Source organism: Micropterus salmoides, unplaced genomic scaffold (assembly GCF_014851395.1).
Source record: "Micropterus salmoides isolate LMB-PRFRI ecotype aquatic unplaced genomic scaffold, ASM1485139v1 Ms_hic_scaffold_9, whole genome shotgun sequence".
Classification (NCBI taxonomy): Eukaryota; Metazoa; Chordata; class Actinopteri; order Centrarchiformes; family Centrarchidae; genus Micropterus; species Micropterus salmoides.
In genome coordinates, this window is record NW_024044681.1 from 29369948 (window position 1) to 29395065 (window position 25118).

At 39.1% G+C, this 25118-nt stretch overlaps 2 protein-coding genes across 2 annotated transcripts; one reads left to right on the forward strand and one right to left on the reverse strand.

Annotated features, from left to right (window-relative positions):
• Positions 1-12785: 12785 nt before the first annotated feature.
• Positions 12786-19304, forward strand: LOC119895941 (trimethyllysine dioxygenase, mitochondrial-like). Its single transcript, XM_038709362.1, has 7 exons — positions 12786-13107; positions 13197-13373; positions 16482-16761; positions 16935-17054; positions 17458-17694; positions 18011-18149; positions 18287-19304. The coding sequence occupies exons 1-7, from the start codon at positions 12972-12974 to the stop codon at positions 18416-18418; spliced, it is 1221 nt and encodes a 406-aa protein (XP_038565290.1). The 5' UTR covers positions 12786-12971; the 3' UTR covers positions 18419-19304.
• Positions 19305-20397: 1093 nt separating this feature from the next.
• Positions 20398-25118, reverse strand: LOC119895942 (V-set and immunoglobulin domain-containing protein 1-like). Its single transcript, XM_038709363.1, has 7 exons — positions 24991-25118; positions 24685-24845; positions 23694-23901; positions 21159-21314; positions 20953-21069; positions 20718-20862; positions 20398-20636 (listed from the first exon to the last, which is right to left on the reverse strand). Exons 1-7 carry the CDS (start codon positions 25031-25033, stop codon positions 20543-20545), a joined length of 924 nt encoding a protein of 307 aa, XP_038565291.1. The 5' UTR covers positions 25034-25118; the 3' UTR covers positions 20398-20542.

Genomic DNA, 25118 nt, shown 5'->3' on the forward strand with positions numbered 1-25118 from the left:
TGTATTTCATACAAATAGAAGGTTTTTTCAGTAATTTTTATCAAAACTCCACCGCAAAGCATCACGGGATGTCTGAGGGACGGCCTTTAACGCTGATAGGCTGTACTACATTGCGGGTGTGTGAGCCTCTGTCTCTTACTTGCAGTAACATCTAGTTGTGAGATTGTGATGTAGAGGAGGGAGGGTCTACTGAGATTCAGTGTGGATTTATGTATGCTTTCTCTTAACTGTGGCTAAACTGTCTTATAGCGGACAATTAAACTTTCTCAGTAAATGAGTAACATTAGTTTCAAATGCATGCGTGGCTTTCGTTCTTATATAGCTAATGTTTTTCCTGTGAACGATAATGATTTTCATATGGGTCATGTGTTTTGTTTTTGTACTTTTAGCATTGATTTGTGTGTTTTAATGCTAACCAGAAAACAACATGTCAATGTTGCTGATGTGATGTATTGCTTAACTGAATCTTTGGTTTGTAAAAACATAGGCTCTTGTACATAGGCTCTGATTTTCTGAAAAGAATTAATGAAAATTAATAGTATCGTACACTTTACCACATCAAATGAGACTAAGGCATCTGTAGTAGAGCGCTTTAACAGGACTCTGAAATCTAAAATGTGGCGTTATTTAACAGCCAATAATTCTAAACGATACGTAGATATATTGCAGGATTTAGTCACCTCCTACAATCATAGTTATCATCGTAGTATTAAAATGAAACCGATTGATGTAACAAAAGACACTGAAGATATCGTATTTAACAACTTGTATAAAACAAAAGATGAAAGAGTAATTAATTTTAAATATGAGGTGGGCGATACTGTAAGAATTTCAAAAAAGGTTACGAGCAAAATTATACTGATAAAGGATCACTCATTCACTGTAAAGGAATGTGTGTCAAGGGACCCTCCTGTTTACAGGTTAAAAGACTATGATGGCGAAATATTACAGGGGAAATTTTATGAGCAAGAGATGCAAAAAGTTATTATAGATAAAAACAAAACATTTAAAACAGAAAAGATTTTATCTAGAAAGAAAAGACAAGGAAATGGTGTTAGTCAAATGGGTCGGATGGCCAAATAAATTTAACTCGTGGATTTTGGAAAAACAGGTCATTCAGCTACCTTAGCAGATTACAAACACACGTATGAATGGGATTTTTTTGTCACCCTGCCCAGCAACTCGTCTGCATGACTGTACCCGAGCAATACAATAGCAAACTTTAGAACAAAACTATCCAAGCCTTTACACTTTAAATCAGTGTTCAACTCAACCAGACGCACTTCAAAGAAGGTCAGATGGTGTCAAAAGAGGGAGGGAAGTTTTCCTCCCCAAGAGTTGACCTTTGCACATGCAAAAACCAGAGACATCGCCTGGTGTTTGGTAAGGACCGGCAGAGACTCAATCAGACAATGCATCGCTTAAAGATTGTGTATTCAAAGAGCCTTAGTGAACCCTAGCCGTAAAGGTGTCACTAAAGACAGTCAACAGGACAGGAAAAGGGGCTATCTGACCCCTTTCTCCCTCCCACAGGTCACCTCCAGCCTCAACCTGACTCTTTTCTCTCCACAGAACGGCTGAGCCATAAACCACCATTTCGTTCTCTAATGCGATAAGCCAGGAATGCAAAGAGAAGAGACCATTACAACCCTTGTTTCTCGAAACAAGCAAGGTTCCATTATAACTGTTTTTGTTCTGTTTAAATAATAAACTTGCTAAGTGAGCAGTGGCGTTTGCCTCTGAGTTTAGTAAGTAATGACCCTGTTGTTATCCTTTTAGTGATGTTTGAAAACTAGCAGACCCATAAGAAAGTAATCGTGAAGAGTTCCCTAACCTCTTTCCGTTTTGTCTTAATTCATCCCTTTACTCCCTAGTAATCACTGTCTGTTCAGCATTAACTAATGCTTTAGTTAAATGTTTCATATACAATTTCCTACTAAAATATCCGTTGATACGCTTGTGTGTATCACCAGCCTCTCAGTTAAAGTGGTAAATCTCACAAGTGGAATGTCTACTGTTTTCTCGTGTGACCCGAGCGCCACCAAGGGGACAGGAAAGGTATAACACGCAAGTGTTTAAAACTCGGCTTACACTGACAATGATCGCTAAGTAGGCCATGTAATTACATAAACGAAATTTTACATCGAAATTGTCTCTTGAGTTAAAACCGGTAACCAGCAAGTATACTGAGGACATGTAATTAAGCTTTGTTACATTTTATATAACCATTATAACCTTTTTCCATAGTGTTTAGCCTCGTTTTAATTGCCTTTATCCGAATGTTTAGAACTGAGTATTTTTCCAAATGTCAATATTGTGGGAGAGAGATTAAAGGGAAATACGCGCAACGTATATTTCTTTATCCCAAAAAGTTAACACCTTTGGGGTGACTTCCCCTGAGACCCACTCCCAAATTGACGTCACCACTACCTAATGGAGGCAGATAAAAGGGCTTGTTGTCTTTTGTCTCAGCTCTGCTCTTCTAAAACTCTCTTGAAACTTAACGTATACGCTCTCTTAACTTCCTTTACTTTTTGAAATTCCGATCTTTTTTTCGTTTCGTACTTAAATTTTCTTCAGACGAGCTGAGAAAGCTATGACCCTGAATCCCAATTTTCTTAGCGGCAGATTTGATTCTTTTTATTTTGTTTGGAGCTGCCTGTTTAATCTCAGCAACATTAAATAGCCTATATTCCCAAGGCCTCGCGAACCTACGGCGAATGTGTGAGTTTATTTGATTTTGTTGTTGCAACCTCATCCGATCGTTTTGAACAACTTTGGACCAGAAACTCAGAAGCCTTCATTTATGGCCTTGAATGAATGAAACCACGGCTCTGACAACAGAACCCGGAGTGGGTTCCGCTATAGCGACACCAAACGAACTGAGATCAGAGTAAAGCCTGGGCTGACGGCCCGTTGCTGCAAGCTTCCCACAAAGGACTCCGGAACAAATCCACCGGTTTCGAACTCAGCTCGAAAACGCCACTGGGGTCGGGCCAGAACCAACTCCACAAGCCAACCGGCAGTGGAGCCTTGCTACGGGACCTCCGGCAACGGTGGGGCAAAATAAACCACACTCTGTGACTCGTTGGTGTTCTCTAGTGGGCTCCATCTACAGTTAATAAACCCCTAGATTAGTCAAACTAAATCTGCAACATAATTTCGGTCATTCGTTCCCTCATACTCATAGAATTCTCTCCCTCTGCAATATAAACTGAAATTCAATCGAGCCTTACATAGGCTACCCTAATCATTACCTCCTGGTGGACATGTTGACTGTTGTCCCTGTAATATTACCACATTTACCCCACTATTGTACTCTCTTTTGTTAGTTAATAAATTCACCTTGAGCACAGTGATGTTGTGTGTGTGTTATTAAGAATCTAGAGTCCCTATACATAGAACTCATCCTCAGATTTGAGATTGACTGATTGACTAGAGTTTACGATTTCAGAATAACTGAACCAGTAACAACTAATGAATTACCAGAAATTCGTGTAATTCTCAGGTTATACTCAAGGACCTAAAGCCTTGGGCGGACAAGCAAATCTTTAGGTGGTGCTCCTAGTTTCGAGGCATAAATTAATATTAAATATTAAAATTAAATATTAAATATATAATAAATATAAATTTTCATAACTGTATTAAAATTTACGTAGCCTAGATCTGCTACATCAGCATATGAGGTGGGTCTGATAGAAATACAATATCCAAAAACATGGAAATCGTTTTCATCAGAAGACTCAAAATTTGTCATGTTTGATAAAAAAATCCAAGCGACACAGGGATTCTATACAACAATGTCACAGATAATAGCTGAACTAAACAGTTGTTTATCTGAAAACAACATGGGTCACATTGAGCTTGATTACAACAACATTACCAACAGAGTAAGCATTTTGCCAACGAGAGACGTAATTAACGTTTCAAGGAAAACTTGCACAAATGTTGGGATTATCCCCGGAGTGGCTTTTAAAACTCACGAGGGAATTGCAACATTTAGATCTCAGCCGCGAACTAACAGTGTTGACACAGATGCCGTATTTGGCGCCACATCCTGCCGATGTTAACGTAGGGGTGTATAATATATTTGTTTATTCCGATATTGTTGATCATCAAACGGTAGGGGATAGTTACATCCCTCTTTTAAGAATAGTACGTATATCGGGTTCAAACAACCATATGATCACAAATACTTATGACAGACCACACTATCTGAGGCTCTGCAAAACACACATTGATAGTATCCAGATTTCTCTCAAGACAGATCAGAATCAACATATCCCTTTTACGTACAGCAAAGTGATAACAATGCTACACTTTCGACCCGTAAAATATCGGTATTAGACAAGGAACAAACATGTACCATCCATATGCTCACAATGCGGACAAGTACGTTGCATATTATACAGCCCAAGCGGGTGGTGATTTACCAGGATACAGCGGGCTCGGTGCTCAGTATGGTGCAGGGTTAGGGGGAATCTTTAGGGGATTGTTTAGATTAGCATTCCCCTTACTCAAGAAAGGATTTACATTTGTTGCCCCTCATTTAAAGACAGCTGCTAAAAACATAGCTACGGATGTTATTACTAACGTCATGAACAGACGTCAAGAGGGGGCGGGTGTAGTGGCCGTGGCCCCCCGACCAAAAAAACGACCTCCAGGGAAAAGAGGGAGTTCCCCACCAAAGTGGCGTAGCCGAACAACAAATAAGAAGACCCATACTAAGACTAGAAAAAATAAACAAGCAAGGAGAAGCAAGTCAACAAAACGTCAGAAGACAAGAGACATTTTCTAACGAGAATGTCATTGGTACATCAAGCGTCAAGTCGGAGCTAGACCTGTTTATGGTGCCGTTAACACAAACAAGTATTGAGAAATGCATCTATGTCGAATTCCCTCCTCTAGCAGCGGTATCAGACTCTTCACCCCTTGAATTTTTCATTCCAGCTAGTACAGAGGACTACCTGGATCTAAACAATACGTTTCTGTACACGCGCGTAAAAATCACCAAAGCTAATGGCGGAAACCTGGATCAAGCAGACGAAGTGGGCTTAATCAACTACTCTGGATGTACAATAATAATAGTAATATCCCATAGACAGAGTCTGTCTTAAATATTTTAGCGTCCCAACGGGCACTCGTGTTTGTAATCAAGAAAATGTATTCTTGGGACAAATACCTAATTTTATTGTAGTAGGATTTGTAGATCATGAGGCATTTACAGGTAGTTATGCGTGTAATCCATTTAACCATTATGATATAGAGTTTTTATGTTTATATGTTGACGGCCAACAATATCCTTCAAAAACCTTTCAACCCAACTTTACCAGAGGGAATGCCATCAGGGAGTATCATCTTCTGTTTTAACCTGAGCCCTGATGAAGGACGCGGAGACCATATGTCGCTCATTAAAAATGGTAGTGTTAGATTAGAGGCTCGTTTTAGAAATCCGCTTCAACGCACAATAAATGCGTTTATTTACGCCACATATGATTCTATAATTGAGATATCATCAAGAAGACAGGTTCTCATTGACTTTTTCTAACTTTAACAAACGATAGTATGAATACGACAGAACTGTCAAAAGTACTTGATAAGGTAGTGAAGCAAGGCGTCTTTCTTGGAGTATTTGCTAGTGACCAGCTTCCTAGATCAGTTATTAAAAAGAGAACCGCCATGTTGGTGGTAAACACAGACCCCTCCCACCTGGGAGGACAACACTGGGTCGCTATCTATATTGACAAGCAGGGTGTGGGATCATTCTGTGACAGTCTTGGGAACTCTCCGATATACTCACATTTTCCTGAATCTTTTTCTGTCTTTCTCAACAGTACTTGTAAGTCCACGCAACATTCTGTTAGAGAAGTGCAAGATGTGGATTCTGTAGTGTGCGGTCAGCATTGTGTGTTTTTTCTTTACCATATGGATAGAGGCTTATCTTATGACAATGTAATGACTAATATAGTGATAAACGGTCATGCAATGATTTTATGGTGTGCAAATTTGTGAAAAAAATATGACCTTTGATTGTATGTGGTCAGAATAATTATGCAGAATGTAACCAGTGTGTCCAAGTATCAGATTCTTTTAAGTGTGTATAATAATATTAGAAGTTGTGTGCCATTCATTATCAAAATGATTTATAGATTAAAACGTGTACGACAAAGTTTTTTGTTATTATGGTGATATAAATAAAAACACTTTGAAATGATAAAGTTATGTCTCTATGTATTTATTTAAAACGATATACAATTAAAAAGTTATCCAATCACTCAATCGCATTTTAGGAGATACAAATGGACTTGTGTCATTGTTTGCTAATCGATGTCCTCTCAAGAGGTGTAGATGGCGGTCCAGTAATAAGAGGAGAAGATTCTCCAAAAGCCTCTTAATCTCGTCACTTTTCTTTTGACCTGTTGATTTGGTACAACTGATAAAGGTATATTCAATATAGCCAACGATTGAAGATATTCATCCCAACCTGTAGGTCTCTGACTGTCAGACACGTTGTGAGAAGCAGTTACTCCTCTTATCAAATCATACACATGAGACCCTTTAATAACATTACTGTTAAACACAAACTCCCCACGTTCAGTCCATGCACTTAGGTTTTTTGAGGAGAACATTTTATCCAAAATATTCTGGGCTTTATTCCTGCTGTTTTTTGGCATGTTTTTTTAAAACTTCTTCAAAAACAAAGTCTCTTCCTGTGTGATTCTTCTGCTCTGAAGAGTGAAAATCCTCAGCGACCGGCATTGACAAAGTTAGTGTGTTCTGGTCTTTTTCTCCTTGTTTTACCATGGTGAGAAATCTCTGCAATGCGATGGAATATTTTTTGCTTTTTCATGAAGATCTTCAGTCTTTTGATCCAGAATGCCTTTTATAGTACGATCCAGGTCATTTTCAACAGCTTCTCGAATAGACTCGTGTGCCGGAGGTCTTCTTAAAAGATCAAGCTGTTGTTTAGGTACCAGAAACATTTTTTGTGTATACTCCATAGTCATCTAAGTTTGTCTTGAACCAATAAGACTTGTTTTAAAAGACACAGCGATATTCAGGAGGGGGAGAAGAAAACTGCCAGACTATTTAAGCAACGTCTTCTCTCCAGGAGGGAAACTGATAGTCTGTTAACGAGGTGAAGGGTGATTTTTCTTTGAAGCGCAAACCTTTTTATTGGCAAGCAGTCTAATCCCTGCCTCCTTCTTCCTTCTTTTTGATACTGTATCTTATTTAAAGGAATTTTACCTTTTAAAACATTGTAAGCTATTTCGCATAACGCTACCAAAAGGTCTGGTGATGCAGATTTAATAATATTCACTCTCTGAGATGGAGATGCTCCGTGCATAGTTTGCAGTAAAGACAGGTTTCTTTTAATGCGATCAGACATGTTTATTTACTTTCTCTTAGGCACATACACAGCAGGCAGGTCTGAAAGCAAGTCGGTTCTGAGTCTGAAATCATCAGGTGTCTTAGCTTTAAAATCAATCATCAAGTAACCGTAAGGAACACTCCAGGCATCCTCGAAACAATCCATAAAAAAATTACTCTTCCCAGGAAACATTTGTCTAGCCATTAGCATGACTTGGTATTTATCTCTGGGGTTTGTAAACAAGATAATTGGTATTCAAATTAATAGTACGGCTAACTTTGCCTTGAAAAAACTAATTCTGAACTAGGTATAAACATCGTGGGAGCGCGCAAAGCTGGCCTTTATTTACTACTGACCAGAGATCAGTACTCTTCTGATATGGTGATTATTACACATAAAGGACCATATAACAATGCACTTTTAAGTAAGAATAGTAACTTTGGAGATATGCTTTTTAAAACATTGTAATGTTCTTTTTGAGAAGTATCCAAACTTATTACGGACAAAATCCTCATAATCACAAAATTTGCCTCCATCAGTACATAAATAAATATTACACCCTTATCAATCTACTCTTTTATGTACCTGGACTTGTTTGGTTGTTCCATAATATGCATGAATGTGGAGAAATTGTGTTTAAAAGCCATTCTCCATGCTTCAAGAGCTTGTTTATGGAAGTTGGAGAGCTTGAGGGGCAGTTTGGTATTTATAATTACAAGTTAATAGAAATTTTAGACTACCATACTTATCAAATAACAAATTAGGAATGTAAAACCAATGACAATTGCCTTTAGACAAACACTGCTTAATCCAATTAATCTTGAAAATCTGGTTAATAGTTTGAAAGTCTAATGCAATAAAGTCTCATTCAGAGTAGCTTCTAATACACATTTTCCTTTTCATATACTCAGTTTTGTTTTTCCATATGAAGTTAAATAAAAGCGAGTCAATGGCTTTACATGTCTTTGGGTTTATTTGTTACATCAAAACAAGAGAAAAAACACAATTCAGGACTAGACTGCATTACCAGGGAAACTGATGTAGAATTGAGCACCGACAAATTTTAACCAAACTGATAGACAAATAAGGAAATAAACCACACGCTCAAACCAATTAAACCAAATACTATGGAAAAACACTATATCTGCATGCTGCACACTAATTACACAAAACACCCATGCAAAATGGTTACTCTGTCTTTCAGTTTCCCCCTTTAACAGCCAGAAACACAAAATATGGCCCATTCAAGGATCTAGTGTGACCACAATAAAACTAACCGGGGGAAAAAACAGTGGTTGGCTCTCCTAATAACGTCTTGCTTGACTTAGAAACACATTCCCCTCCCGCCGTTGAAGGCATGCAGGTGACTGGGATCTGTGCTTTAGCTGATGTGTTTAAACAATCACTCCAAGCTTTGGACCCTCACTAACACGAAGTCCAATCAAGCACCAAACAAAGGCTGGCCTCAGCTGCTCTCTCAGGTGTGTGACTCCAGAAAGAAAAGACCAGGTGGTCTTCCCTCCCCTATTTATAGACTCTGCCCCTTTACCTGGGTCCTAGTGCTAAACCCCTGTTGCCTTCCATATCACAATAAGACCAATCAACCCCATACATTTCATTAAACAAGTAATTAAAGCATAAAGTAATCAAAGTGTATGTGTGTTTGTGTTAAAAAAAAAGAAGAAATATTAAAAATTAAAATAAAATAAATAAATAAAACAGTAAGCGTGTGTGTGTGTTAAAATATAAATAAATTAAAAAATAAATAATAAAACAGTAAGTGTGTGTGTGTGTGTTAAAAAAATTAAAATATATTAAAATAAATAAATAAAACAGTATTATATTATATTAGTAGGGGAGAGCGGGGTATGTTGTCACACCTTTCACACCCTCTAATATTTACTGAGCACTGTACATCACAATGGTACAAATGTCATACCAAATGAAAGAATGAAGTCTTGGGCAGAAGTTTTGTATTCATTACATCTTCATATCTTATCTCATTATGGAGCTGTAGACTGTTGAATAGAGAGTGTGCACTTGTGACAATTAGCGCCATCGGCAGGTAAGTTGTACTGGGTAAGTTGTCACACTGGATTATCAAACAGTTAGAACACTTAATTGTGAATATTGATTTCAATTTCAAATTGTAACCAGAACTAAAAGTAAAATCAATCAACAATCAAGCCTAGAGAATTTGGAATGTAAATAATTTAATTCAAAACAAAAATGAAGTGGGACAACCTCTTTCTTTGAACTTTAAAATCAAACGTTCTCTGGAGTGCAAATAGATCTATGGTAATTGAATGTAATGCTGCAGATAACTTGCTTAAATGTATAACTTCTTAACTAAACAGATGTGGTGTTTAAACACACTAATGCAACAATGTGAATTTTGTGTACGACCTACATATGTATCTGACTAATCAGACATGTCTTTAGTGTCACAGTTCTGGCACACATAAATTGCCCATTTGTTGCATTTCACACACTTAAACATCGTCTTCTTTCGAATACTGTATGAAAATGGCTCCACATAGATGAGGCCAAATGAGATGTCGGCGGCTTACGTCAAAATTCTTAGCTGTACTTCTGATTGATTTGTTCTTCAACTTCACCTGCCTGACTGTCTTTAACATTATGTCAGGCGGTGTACTGTCATTCTCTGTCTTCTGTTGATAATTTCTTCCTTCCTTCAAAAACACATTCCTCCTTGCAATTACATATTAATTACAAGCTTATTTGTCTGCTACCCTTGTTGCCTAACTAAATTAATAACTGGATCATGTAGTGTGTGTGTGTGTGTGTGTTTGTATCTACTAACATACTACATGCCTACGGTATAAGAACGTATATACTCATGTCATGAATTCAGTCTTGTCCAGACATGCTGCTGTAAACTACAGTGTGTAATATTCTATTTACAGTATCATTTAATACTTGTGTCAGAGGTAATTACACAATTTCACATAGTTTTTTGAGCATGTTCTATGTGTTTATTTGTACTGGGGCAAGTAATCACATGTGACAACTTGCCCCAAAGTCATTGAGACAGCTTGCCCCAAACTGACATGTGTGCTAATATTGGCTAAATCTCAAGGTTAGCTAATAGCACTTCAGCTGAAGTATCAAAAGACACGTTATTGTCTCCTCTACTTTGTACAAAGTTATCATTTTGAACATTCATACCTAATAAGGTTGGAATACATAAAATGTAAAGTGCAAATGTTTTACTTTTGAAGCAAAAAAATAATAAAATTGGGCTCACCTCAGATTAGAGTGACCTTGACCACATGTCAACAGGAAGCTGAACATAGAAAAAGAAGTCACACAAAATGAAATTTGATGTTTGACATAGATTTTTGACATAGAGCCTCTAGTGTTGGAGTAACGGTCAGTATTCAAACAGGTCTCAGAATTCCTCTCAGGGAATGGCCTCCTAGATCCATATCAGTCTGGTTTTAGAGTGCCCACTCTACTGAAACGGCTCTTCTGTCTGTAACAGAAGCCCTAAGTTCAGCTTAAGCTGCAGCCCAATCCTCAGTTCTTATCCTGCTTGACCTATGCAGACGACTCTACCTACCCTTCCCGCCAGGCAGTCTCACTGTCTCGCCGTGGATCACGGACTGTCTATCAGATATATCTGCATGGATGAAGGCTTGCCACCTTCAACTAAACCTCTCTAAGACTGAACTCTTGGTCATTCCAGCCAAGCAATCTATCCACCATAACATCAAACTACAAATTGACTCCTCAACCATCACTCCAACCAAGGTGGTGAGAAACTTGGGTGTCATGATTGATGACCAGCTGTCCTTTTCAGACCATGTTGCTGCTGTCTCTCGGTCATGCCGCTTTTCTCTATACAACATAAGGAAAATCAGGCCCTACCTCACTCAGTACGCCACCCAGCTTCTGGTACAGGCCATGGTTATCTCTAGCCTCGACTATTGCAATGCCCTCCTAGCAGGTCTCCCAGCTTGTGCGGTGAAACCCTTACAAATGGTTCAGAACGCAGCAGCGCGTCTGGTTTTTGATCAGCCCAAAAGGACTCATGTCACTCCATTACTCAGTGACCTCCACTGGCTCCCCGTGGCCTCCAGAATCAAATTCAAGTCACTAATGCTTGCATACAGAGTGACCACTGGGTCTGCAACCATCTACCTAAACTCCATAATACAAACTTACATTCCTTCTCGGCCGCTACGCTCCTCCAACGAACGCCGCCTGGCTCTGCCATCCCTTCACACAAAGCAATCCCAGTCCCGGCTATTCTCATCTGTGACACCACGATGGTGGAACGAGCTACCACACGCCATCAGAGCAGGGGCGTCCCTCTCTAACTTCAAGAAGCTCTTGAAAACTCATCTCTTCCGAGAACACTTCCTCTTGTAACACCTCTAAATCCTAACCTCTAACATGCACTTCCTGTGCTCTTCTTCTTCTATCCCCTACAATGATCTTGTATTGATTGCACTTTTCTAGGTATCTACCCCATTGATGTGATATGTACTGTGAGCTCTTACTAGTATTTATTGCTGCTCTTACTAGTATGTATTGTCAGTTGTAGATCTGTAGTTGATGCTCTGTTGATGCTTGTATGTTGTTCCTCAAATGTAAGTCGCTTTGGATAAAAGCGTCTGCCAAATGAGTAAATGTAAATGTAAATGTGGAGTTATGAGCAGTGTGACAACTTACACACAAGACAACTTACCCCGCTCTCCCCTATAGTATATGTCACTGAATTTTAGACCTTTATGCCACTCATGGATGTTTTATCAAAATTATGTACTATTAACATCTCACAACTCTGGTTAATCGTAAGACCTGATGTCTTAGTAAAATACTTTAAAGCGTCAAATACAATCGGAACTTGACCTTCATTTTTTAGGAAGAGACAGGTTAGATTAGTTGACTAATAATTAAATTATTATCACCTATTTGTATTCCTTCAGTGCAATAGTGTATAGGTTAATGAGTTCAGCAGCAATTAAAAATAAGAATGGGGATATTGGGCACCCCTGTCTTATGCCTCTTTTAACATTACAACGAAGTGCCATTAACTAATGAGACACTGCTATTGATATTTTTATAGAGTGTGTTAACCCTCTTTCAAAATCTTTCCCCAAATCCAACAAGAAGCAGTGATTCAATTGTTCCACAGTGTCGAAGGCCTTGTAAAAGTCTAAAAAAGTATATTCTGAATAATTTAATGTGTCTAGGATTAAATGGATGTTATTAGCCTACTTATATGTCTATCCTTCATAATACCAGACTGACTTGATGATATGATTTCATTCAGACAGGGTTTAAGTCTTTGAGCATAGTACATGCACATAGCACATTAAAACATCCGGGTATTGATGTGAAGGGAACCGCGCAGGTGCAGAAACGCTCCACCCCTCACAAACTGGCTGTATTTATCTGTGTTGAGACATTCAACGGAATTTAAATCCTTGGCATATAGAGAGATTGTATGAGATTAAAGCCTTGTGTGAAAGTGGAGCGCTGAAGGAGAGAAGTAGCTGGAAAAGAGGGAGGTTATCGTAAGTTTTGGTTTATTCTGTGTTGTTGATCTGAATTTGTGTTTGCGCCCGGGATGTTGGGCACGCTGAACAGGATACTGAGACCTGCGTTGAAACCGGCTCAGTATCTGTCTGGTGTCAGATACGCGCAGCGGATCCGTGCATGCGCTGCGCGTTCAGCAACTTTTCAGTTACTTGAAGACTGCCTTGGTGAGTTTATTTACATATCAACTGAATGTATCCGTAGGCCTATCTATGGGACAAGACTCCCTATTAATCCATGCATATGACATCACCAGTGCTCAACTATGAGGGGACGCCGATGCATTTTAATTACGTGTGGCTGCGGGACCACTGCCGCTCTGCCTCTTCATACAACTCAAAGACTAACCAGAGAAACCTGGACACCGCGAGCATAGACCTCACAATCCGTCCTGACAATACAAGTGTTGAAGATGGCCATCTCGTGCTCACATGTAAGTCCGCTTTAATTACAGTTCTACCAAGCTGAACGTGTGGAAATGAAGGGGTGAGTTGCTGAAGTGGTCAGAAAAGTCTTTACAAAGCCTTGTCAAGTCATATGCTGTTGACTGCACCTCAGAATAGATCATTCCAAAGAAACGCACCATAATAACCATAAATATGCACTGTAATGAAGTCCATTTCACGAGGCTGGATTACCAACTTGGAAAAGTGGGCAGCTGCCAATGGGCACAGAGCCCTGGGTGCATTGTATTTCGCAAACACATTTTTAGCAATTATTCTGGCCATGCACTTACAACATGTAATCAAGAAATTACTAAATTGTATTGCTTAATTGCTACTCTGACAGGAGTTTACTGGGACATCCAACACGCCCTCCTCTAGAAACAGAATAGGTCAATAATTGATGTCTCCAAACTGACCTGTATGATTTTTTTTAATGACTCCCAAAATGACATACAGTATCTCACAAAAGTGAGTCCACCCCCCCCACATTGTTGTGAATATTTGATTATATTTTTTCAAGTGACAACACTGAAGAAATGACACTTTGCTACAATGTAAAGTAGTGAGTGTACAGCTTGTATAACAGTGTAAATTTGTTGTCCCCTCAAAATAATACAATCACACAGCCATTAATGTTTAAACCGCTGGCAACAAAAGTGAGTACACCCCTAAGTGAAAATGTCCAAATTGGGCCCAAATAGCCATTTTCCCTCCCCGATGTCATGAGACTCGTGTGTTAAATTTGACACATGACACGTGAAGTTGTCTCCACAGGCAAGGATGAACTGGACTTTTCCCTCTTTTATGATGGCATTTTTGTGTTTAAATATTCACTCAGTTGTAAGGTAATCCTTAGGGTGTGGCCGGGACTGTTTCATTACTATGTCATAAAAAAAGATATTAAAACCTAAACAAAGGAGCTTTATGTAACATGCATTTAGATATTGACCTCCACCAGCGGCCATCTCATTAACCGACTTGGTGCAGCAAACATGTGGCTTTAACAGACTAGATAGATTTGCTACTGATGTGACATAGTCTATGGAGACATGTATGGATGAAGTATTGAGCTCCTTTAAGTAAGTATTAAAGTACTAATACCATACACTGTAAATGTGTTGTTACAAGTAAAAGTACTGCACAAGCTGGAGCTATATCTTATTCTGTCTCCAGCAGCATCCAGCCTGCTCCTGCAGGGGGAAAATCCTTGTGGGATTTAGTTGCCTCCTTTTCGAGTAAGAGGAATAAAGAGGAGTAAACGGTCCCGCAGCAGCCAGGTGTTGAAAAAGACGCAGGTGTTACAGTGTGCCTTGGCAGTGAATCTGCTGGCTTCATGTGCACCAAGCACTCACCCAAACATTCCCCCTACCTTGTGCCCCCACAGCTCTGTATTCCCTCAGCCCAGCGTGGGTCAGGTCTGACATGAGCAGGAAGATAATAATAGCTAGGAAATTTTGTTTTTAAAATGGAGAGCACAACATAGAGAGATACCATCACTACGGACATTTAATACAATAGCAGTGTAGTCAGAGTCTGGCAGCTCGGAGTTGCCCGTGCTTTCTCTGTGTGGGTGTCTGTCTGGCTTATGCTATTCAGAGTTGTCCTAAAGACTGACCTTGACCCGCCTTGTGGGTTGCTGGGCTCCAGCTTTTTATTTATAAATGCCAGGCTGTTAACAGGGCTTTTATGTACGCACAAGAGGAGCACTGAACCTTGCAAAAACTGACAAATGGGGACCTGTCAGCCCCAAGAGAGTTGATAGGTAGGTAGGTGCATTTATTGTAACAATATAACAGGTTTTATAGTGAAATTGAGTTCTGTAACTCCCTTCTGCTACATAGCAAATATTTTACATTAATACATAAGCAATTCTAAAAATGGTAAACAGAAATTAACAATATTCACTGGAGCAGTGCTGAGGATGAATTTGAGTTTAAAGTCTGATAGCTTGGAGAAAAAGCTGCTCTGCAGTCTGGTGGTGTGGCAGCAGAAACTTCTATATCTCGTCCTAGAAGTCCGCAGGGTGAACAGGCTGAGGCTGGGTGGGTACTGTCCTTTAGTATCCTTTGGGCTCTGCAGGCACCTCACTTCACCAATATCACTGATGCTCAGGAGATGGGTACCGACGATCTTCTGAGCAGTTTTAGTCACCCGCTGCAGAGCCCTGTGGTCCTGGGCCGTGCACATCCCATGCCAGTTTGTGATGTTTCCAGTCAGAATGCTTTCTATTGCTCTGTTCTGTTTGTGAGGAAGTCCAATATCCAGTTGCAGAGTGTTGTATTTAAACCCAGAGTGCTGAGTTTGTTAATCAGTTTCATGGGGGAGCATTCTGATGTAGGTGTTGTTTTTCTCAAGGTGTGTGAGGGCTGAGTGGAGGGCAGTGGAGACGGCATCCTCTTTGGATCTGTTGGTTCCGAAAGCAAACTGGTGAATGTGCAGGCTGGCTGGGATGTCGTTTTCTTGTTTGATGATGCACCTACTCCCGTGGGCATACTGAGTCTGGGTTTGCTCATCCTATCTATAAACATGAGCCTTCATAGACTTGCTTTGCTAAATACTCAATCTCAATGATGCCATGGATGCTCATGTTGCACACAGTTCAGATCTACTTATTTGCTGTATGCTTACAGTTCATATAGATGGCAAGCTTTTATGAGCTGTTCTGTAAACCTTTAAAACCGGATGTCCTGCAGTACAGAGGATGTTCAGAGTTTCTTCTGTTTTAGTTTCTTGTATATGCATATTGTGTAACTGAGAAAAAAAACACTATTAAACGGTCCCCAACATTGAACTCAGTTTAGCTAAACTCAGCCATCTTTTAAGTCCAGCAGTTGGATCCAGAGAAAATGACCATACAAAATTGAGGTATTTAGGCCAACAGAAATAACCTGGGGCAAATTTGAGCCCCCAGTTGCCCTGGCTCGCTTAGCATTGTGTAAGTATGCTGTTGCCTATCACATACAGAGCACACCGCGAGCATCAAATAAACCATTGCACCACCCACCTGCAGAGTAAAAATTAATTAATTTGTAGTATTTAATGCAATTTTCCATTAATTGTACCTAATAACAATGTTTTCCATTTCTGTATCCCAGGGCCTGATGGTCATGTGTCAAAGTACAGCCTCAGCTGGCTGGCTGAGAACAGCTATGAAGGACAGAAGCAGAGATCCGTCCAGCCACACATCCTGTGGAATGCAGACATCTATAAAAATGCAAACATACCTTCTGCCAAATGGGACACGTTTATGAGCTGTGATGATGAATTAAAGAAGTTTCTTCAAAATTATCTTCTGTATGGGATCGCTTTTGTAGATGATGTCCCCGCTACAGTTGAGGCCACAAAGGCAGTATCCCAGAGGGTCAGTCTAATCAGGTATTGGGTGGTTCTTTTTGGCCTATGCTACAGTGAAACTCTTTTCTCCTACAGACGACATGCAACTATTCTGCATTTGTGACTTGCATTCAATAGCAACATTCTCGAACAGTACAGAAGATGTTCGGCCCTGTCCACTAATCCCTATTTTGTGTTTGTTGCTGATCCACAAGGGAAACTACATATGGAAGAATGTGGTGTTTTACTTCAGATTTTTCAAGAGGAGACACTGCCTACAGCCAGCTGGCCCTGGACCGCCACACTGACACCTCATACTTTCAGGAACCATGTGGGTAGGTGCAGCAGAGATGGGTGTGGGATTTGAAAACAGCCCCAATAGTGTGAAAGGGAAAGGATTTCTTGTGTGTGAAGCATTGAAAAAGTAGCATTGAAACACTGTCTTCCCAGAAACAATGCTGCAGTTAATTTGAATTAGTCCAAAGACTTCAATGTCAACAGTTTTATACTGAGGAGTTTTGATATATCTTAAACAAAACCCAAGTAATAAATATAATAATAATAATAATAATAATAATAATCTTTATTTGTTACAAGTTACAAAGTGCTTTAACAAGTGTAAAGACAATAATACCCAAAAGACAATAATACAAAAACAATACAAGATAAAAGCAAGAAAACATTGAATATATATATATATCACACCTACTGACTTGATAGCGCCGATTGTTGTTGCAGAATCCAGGTGTTCCACTGCCTCAAGCATGAGGGAACTGGGGGAAGGACACTACTTGTAGACGGGTTCTACGCTGCAGAGAAAGTACGACAGCAGTCTCCTAAAAACTTTGAGCTGCTTGCCCATGTGCCCATCAGGCACGAGTACATCGAAAACACAGACAACCACCGAAACCACATGACAGGAATCGGGCCTGTGCTCAATGTCTATCCTTGGAACAATGAAATGTACCTGATCCGGTATGTCAGTGCTTTAATCTGATGTAATTTACTCATATTTGTGCACTAGTGAATTATCAGAGACTGTATTCACAGTTTCTCTTAAATTTCCATTTTTATACATTTTGCACTTATTTCATCCAGTGTATCATTTTATTGATTGTTATTTGTAACAATTGTACTTCACCATGACATAATGTATTTATTCTTTATATTCTGTCATTTTATACACTGTAAGCTTTTTGAAGGAATATTCGGTAGTTTTGCGGGAAAGATGAAATGTTTTAAACTTCAGATCAAATCAACAACAAGATTTGTTGCTTTTTTCCCCTAATAGATACAACAACTATGACCGATCAGTGATAAACACAGTCCCCCATGACGTTGTTCAGCAATGGTATGTGGCGCATCGAGAGTTGACAACAGAGCTAAGGCGACCAGAGAATGAACTGTGGGTGAAACTGAATCCAGGGAAAGTAAGACAGCTACATTTCTCAAATGTCAATTTCAATCAAGCAATTTACAGTTTAAAATTGAAAAGTAAACAGGAATATACAAATGTAAGTGTAATTCAGTGTAATCTAAAGATTGTACCCTATCTTATCTTCATGAGGTGATTTTCATAGACAACTGGCGTGTCATGCATGGGAGGGAGTCTTTCATGGGCCTGAGGCAGCTCTGTGGATGCTATCTGACCAGAGACGATGTCCTCAGCACTGCACGCTGCTTCGGTCTGCAGGCCTGATCCTTACACGAAGCTCCCTTCATGGCGTTGAATTAAATTTGCACTGAAAGTCTTCTTTCTTCTCACACCCGGTGCCTGTTGTACTTTATTCATCCTTATTCATTATTTTGTAATTGATGTTTATTGATTGTTTTTGAATAGCAGCAATCCATCCAAAGGTTGAGATATTTCATCTGGACCCAAGCAGTGGACCAACATGCCATCCAGAGGACCATGTTGCTAGGATGTCTATAAAGAACACTTTCTTCAGAGGTGACAAAGATGATTTTGTACACCTGAATAGATTTCAGACTTATACCTTTTATCATAAAAAAAAAAAAACGTTTTCATCTTAATTTCTGAATTTTTCCACCTCCTAATTGTAAAACCATCCTAGGGCCCTGATTAGCCATTTTCATAATTACAAAAATAACACGCCCTAAGTGGGTTAAGGTGGTTGACTTCACACTTCTTGGTAGGGTGATGGTGTGTCTGGTAAGTGTGAGTTTCAGGCCAAACAAGTCCCTAACAAGCTCTGCTCATAGCTAAGGTGTAATCTGTGTAAGACTATTTAAAATGAAGGTGGTGTAAGGATACTGCCTATTTGGCTCCATAAAGCTCCTCAAATCAAGGAAACATATTGAAGGTTATCTGTGCTGGCTTCACACCAGCCAAATAATAAAATAAAATAATACTCAATAATAATAATTATAATGGATACTAGCTTAGCTTTGGTAGAAGGGTACCCATGTTGTTTTGCAATACATGTATGTATTTGGTTGTGCCTAAGAAGAAGCTGTTTGATATTTGCATTTATTAATGGGGAAGTAAATAATGTTTACTTTGCAGTGCACAATGTCCATAATTCATCTGCAGCTGTTAGTAAAGTGGGTGATCAAACCAATGACCCAGTGATTTCTTTCCTCAGTTTTGTTTTTTGTTTTTTTACTTTTATCAGTGGAATAAAATGGCTCAAGTTGTCACCACAGCCCTCCTAAGCATTTCTAAATTATAAAAACAAAAAGAAAATCTGTAGAATAATATAAAGGCTAAACGTGTGCATGCGTCTGTTTTTGATGTATAAAAGTAGGGTCACTGTCTAGTTGAGAAGTTATAAGTTAAATATGATGTCAGGACACAAAGAGTTCAACTGGCCTCTCCCCCTGTGAGACAGACAGAACTTATGTGGAACAGATGTCTAATGTACAGTTAAATGGCTCCTGGCCGACTACAACTTATCGGGGAACCAGCTACACGAGGCCACAGTGTAGAACTAGATCAGGTTAGAAAATTCCAACCTAAAGACAAGATAGTGCTGCTGGTGAAAATGGATTCATGGGAGTACTCAGTGCTCCATAAGGCAGCCTCTGTCTTATTTCATGCCTTAAATATGATTTGATATTATCTGACCCCTCAAAATACTAAAGAAAGAAAGCCACTAAAACCCAAACAACACATCTTCAGATGTCAGAGACTCTAACCTGATAGAAGGCTTTGGTTACGGTGTTAGGCTCCAATGGAAGTTTGCTGCCACCTAGATGAAATTTGATAATGCCAATTATGGTCACACTGGAAGTCAGAAAACACAATATTTCATTTAATCGAGATCTCTGAACCTTATTACATAAAACAGTCATACTTAATTCACAGCTGCTTGGCAGTTTGTATTACCAAAGATCACCTAAAGGTTGATCCAGGAGATTACATTTTCTAAAGCCGTTGTAATACTTCAGATATGTTATCGTTTAAAAGACTAAATTTGAATGTAAGCTTGTCTCATTGCGGGTTTTGTTGTTTTTTAACAAGGTAATCATAAAAGACAATAAACATGGAATGAGCTTGTCTCACTCTGGTCTACACAACATGGTTTGAATGCCGTACTAACTATGAGACGTTAAAACAAACAAAATCACTACAAATATTGTGTCTACATTCAAGCAAATTAGTATTAAAAAACACATTAAAAAAGCTGTAAAAGAGTGAATTAATGGTAAGATATTACCTTTCTAGATTCAGAAAACCTGTAACAAAATGCAACATGAGCCCCATCATATTGATTACATTTGATAATGACGTATGTTGGAGACTGGACATCCTGTTATTCACAATCGTGACGTCGCTCCAGTTGTTTTCAACGGGCCTTTTTTAGGCGTGTGGCTCATCCTCGGCCTGGAGGTTGCCGGCAGTGGTTGCCATGGGAACACCCTCTGAGTCTTCCTGGGCCTGATGAGGGCTCCTCCTAGTGGACAGAGAGAGAGTTGATGTTGCAGGGTTGAAATGACATGATGAAAAGCAACATGCAGAGAACCTAAAGTCTCACTTCATCTCGTTGGCCTCGGATGCTCTGACCGCTTTGTATTTGCGTTTCTTCAAAGTGTGAGCGATGAACCACACGACCAGGATGATGAGGACACAGCCTAGCAGCGCGCCGATCACCGCACCAGCAATCACTCCGTCTCCCACTTCTACACATATATTAGTTTTTATATCAATGAATTAAGCCTTGTTAGTGATTTTTTGTTTTTGCAATTTAAAAAATAAAAATATAAACATACCGTGACCCAGCTCTATAGTGCAAGTTGAAAATCCCACCACATTTGTAGCGTTGCACTGGTACTCCCCAAACTCAAACTGGGATATGTTTCTGATTTCCAGTATTCCGGTTTGGGTCGCTGAGGAAACAATGCATGTTCAGAAAAGGATGAATGTGCACATGTAAAGTATATCACAAACACACACACATATAGACTACAGTACTCACTTCTTCCCAGTACAGGCATCCTTGTCTTGGTCTGATCCAGTCTGATCCAGGTGTATGTCGGGGCCGGGCTGCCACGCTCACTGTGGCAGGTCAGAGTGACCAAATGACCAGATTCCACATCCCCGTGGACGGAGCAATACGGAGCAGAGGGCCTCTCTGACAGACCACAAGGAGGATACATGAATTCATTAGGTGACTTTATGTTCAGTCCTCTAAATCTACTTGACATTATTATGAAGCACATGCTTAATCAGTGGAGATCGTCGATATTTTTCATAAGAGCGTTGGACTGAATTGATTAGCTTTCCTGAGAGGTTTGGTAAGAGGATGTGTGTCACAACTGTGGAGCACTAAGTCTGATACCAGTTACTTAAAATCAAAATACTAGTAGTCATCATCTTCATATGCATATTGTTTCTGAGCTTGACAAATTACAATATGTGATGAGACGTCTTATATATTATGTATTACAAGTCCACAGATCCTTTTAAGTAAAAGTACCAGTACGCAGTTTTCAAATACTCCATTAAAATTCAATGTCCTGCATTCAAAAGCTTACATAAACAAATACATTCACACCAAAATGAACTTAAATTATCAAAAGTAAATGTACTCATTCTGAGGAAAAATGTCCCCTGTCTGTGATATATTTCATATGGCGTAGTATAGAGTACAGTATTTCCCTCTGGAATGTAGTGGAGTTGAAGTCTAAAGTTGCATTAAATAGAAAAACTCTAAATAATAAGTACTTGAATAAATATGCTTAGTCACCTTCAACCACTGCTTTAAGATTATGCTTTTAAAAAAATGTAATACTAACAATAATTTTCTTATTCAAAACAGGTCATACATGTCACACTAACAAAGAGAAAAGATAACGTATAAATCTGTGTGTCGTACAGATCTGAGTTTTTTTAAATGGCAAATCCTTTGCTTACGGTTAATCAAACAAGACGTCACGTGTCTGTCCATTAGTCATCATGAAACAAGAAGTGTGCTGGGAGTGGTCTAACAACTCTCTGCTCCAGAGTTGGCTGAATCTTTTCTGTATATGTCACGGTGCCAGCCTACTAATCAGCAGGCTTTTCAGCACATTGATTGGATAAATCTGCTAGAACATCTTGAAAATGACATAACTATATTTTTTCATATCTCTTGTGTTTTCATAAAAGGGATATAAAGCTTACACACTTATTGGTAATTTATGATAGAGTGCTCACTCTCTTTAAAATATAACCATAATTCTATGTAACAGTAAGCGATGATGAAAATCATCTTTGATCCCACGATAATCAGCATGAGAGCAGCCATGCATATTCATACAGAACTTAGGTATGTATCACATTCAGTGTGTCCTGCAAACATTGTCATAAAGGCCGAAGTTATGGAATACAAGACGTGTGGTTAGCATGCAGCAGATGCAGATACATATTCTGTATGCGGTGCAGGGATGAAGTCACAGACCTACTCTAATTTCCAACTGACAATGAGGAGACCGCTGCAGTAACCATGGAAACTACTGAGGATACTGAGGCTTGCAAGGTTGTCCCTGGTAACTCGGTGAATGAGAGGATTCAAACGGAATGTAATTCCCTAATCACACTATTCAGGGACACTATTTTAAGAGATTTGTTAATATAACAACAATTATAATACAGTAATCTCAGGTGTGAAAATAACTTTGAAGTACGTCGAAGTACTCTTGCTTTGGTTATATTTTACCTACAGTAATTTACACTGGGAATTTGTGTTAAAATAAAAAATTAAAGCTCAATGACAGTGAAAGAGTGGCTCACTCAGACATGACTAATGCAGCCCTACATTCACATGAAAAATACTGAGAGAGAGGAAAAGACAAATGCAGAAACAGGGTGGTTACTACGGGAACAACATTTAAACATACAACTCAAAAATAATGAAATCCAAAATAATATTTGAGACCAGAAACTTAAAAGAAACTGACGGTGTGCTTTGGCTACCCGTTTCAGGAAGCCACACCCTTATAGGCAGGAGAATAATGGCGCCAGCACGAGGTTCAGATAAGTTTTTTTTTTTTTTGTAGCTGCACCATCAGCTCGTACTGTTAGACTACACCCAAGTCCAGGGGTGGATGCTAGTTTGAAAGCAGAATATTAGAGCGCCACGCTGACACAAAAATGATCAACTATTGCCGCTTTCTCTCATAACACAAATGTTCAGCCGATACTGCTAGTGGGTGTGGTCCAGGTATTATGAAATTCCCTACACACCCAGTGTAGACTGTCACAGTGTTTTTGATTATTTAGATTATTAACAGTTAGAGCTCTTCTCAGGACTGTTTTGGATGTGTAATAATTATTATATACTTTCTCTTACTCAAGTTGATATATTGACCAACAGGTGAATAAACCCTCAGCCGTCTGACTTTTCAGTAACTCCCCTATTAAGTTTGGATCTCCTCACTCGTGAACCTTTCTCTAATGTTGTGTGTTTAACATAACATCTAAAGGGCAGAAAAAAACGTCTTTTACAACCTCTGGAGTTTATAGAACTTACCAAGAACATTCACAATGATGTTGGCCTGAGACTTTCCGGCCACATCAGGAAAGTTGTGAACCTCGCAGGTGTAGACTCCGGTATCTGATGGTTGCATGTTGCTTATTACTATTGAGGCGTTTCTGGTTGCGTTAGGGAAAGAGGGAGGCTGAAGCCTGCCCTCATAAGATTTTGTGATGACATCCATTCCTGATTGATAGTAATACACCTGTAAGTAAATTGTAACAAGTTAGATTATCTGACACAAGAAAGACACTTAAATAACGTTTCTGTATACTTTTATATTATTTCATAGTAGTACCATTTGGAAAATGAGCTCAAAATTCAAAGTTGGCAAAGAAACAATTATAAGTGATTGATAATAATCATACTCATTAATGCCTGTAATCATTCAGAATGGAGTATTTTTTTACTAAATGTACTTTTATCTGATTTCTCAATCACAGGCTTTGTTGTCTCAGTGAGGTGTGTCTGCTAACAGTTAGGCGGCATACTGAAAAAAGGAGCGAACCTGTTTGCATGAGCACGCACATGACGTGTTTTTGGTTCAAGCTTTGTGATGAAGTTGATTTTTCTATGAGTAATTTAAACTACAAGCAACTGGAACTTTGAATATCTTCCAAAATGTTGAGATCCTTCATTTCATCCACCATTTCATTAATTTAGTTAAAGCATTGATTTGGGCCTGCATTTGCAAACTTGAAAGAAACCGACAAAATGACTGATGCCTTTACAATATCACGCAAAGCCTCGTGGATTCAAACACTGTGAGATACTGGACTACCAAATGTAGGGAGGAAAGGTTTGCTTTTGTGCTCAATACATGTAATTGGAAATATTCTGATATTCACTTCTTATCAATGAAGGAAGTCACTAAACCTGACGTTACAGTATAGTATAGTATATCGGTCGATAATACAACACATTTGAAGCACATCAAAACAGCCTTAATTGGTGTAAAGCGCTGATCTGAGCAGTAGCATGTATCTACCTGCTGTGCCTTCAAGGAGGATGATGAAATAAAATCCCACTGGATGTTAAGGCCGGTAGTCTGCTCAGTGGTCACAAACATACATTGGAGTAGGATACTTCCACCCTTTGTAACATTGACAAATTTATGCGGAGTGCTGACTGTGATCAATTCGACACATCCTGCAAAACAACACGTTTATCAGGTTTTCAGTAAGTTTAATCCAAAACATTCTTTACTAAAAGCACTGTGTAATTCAGACCGACACATAAAGAAAAACTCACCAAAACACAGATTCACAAGAGAAGAAAGCAGAAATGTAGTTACCTATTATGCTTATAAGCACCAACAAGCGCAGGGTGGAGCACATCCTCACAGAATGCTGTACAGTAGCAGAGTTTTCTTAAGAACTGAACTTTCTGCAGTCTGAACACTGACTCTTGCAAGCAGCACCG

Excerpts from the sequence above, each read along its gene's own strand:
- LOC119895941 (XM_038709362.1), top strand. The coding sequence starts at position 12,972 with ATGTTGGGCACGCTGAACAGGATACTGAGACCTGCGTTGAAACCGGCT. Across the intron at positions 16,762-16,934 it reads CAGAGGGTCAGTCTAATCAG|GGAAACTACATATGGAAGAA; the intron begins GTATTGGGTGGT and ends CTGATCCACAAG. Across the intron at positions 17,055-17,457 it reads TACTTTCAGGAACCATGTGG|AATCCAGGTGTTCCACTGCC; the intron begins GTAGGTGCAGCA and ends TTGTTGTTGCAG.
- LOC119895942 (XM_038709363.1), bottom strand. The coding sequence starts at position 25,033 with ATGTGCTCCACCCTGCGCTTGTTGGTGCTTATAAGCATAATAG. Across the intron at positions 23,902-24,684 it reads CCTCCTTGAAGGCACAGCAG|GTGTATTACTATCAATCAGG; the intron begins GTAGATACATGC and ends ATTTACTTACAG. Across the intron at positions 21,070-21,158 it reads GATGCCTGTACTGGGAAGAA|CGACCCAAACCGGAATACTG; the intron begins GTGAGTACTGTA and ends TTGTTTCCTCAG.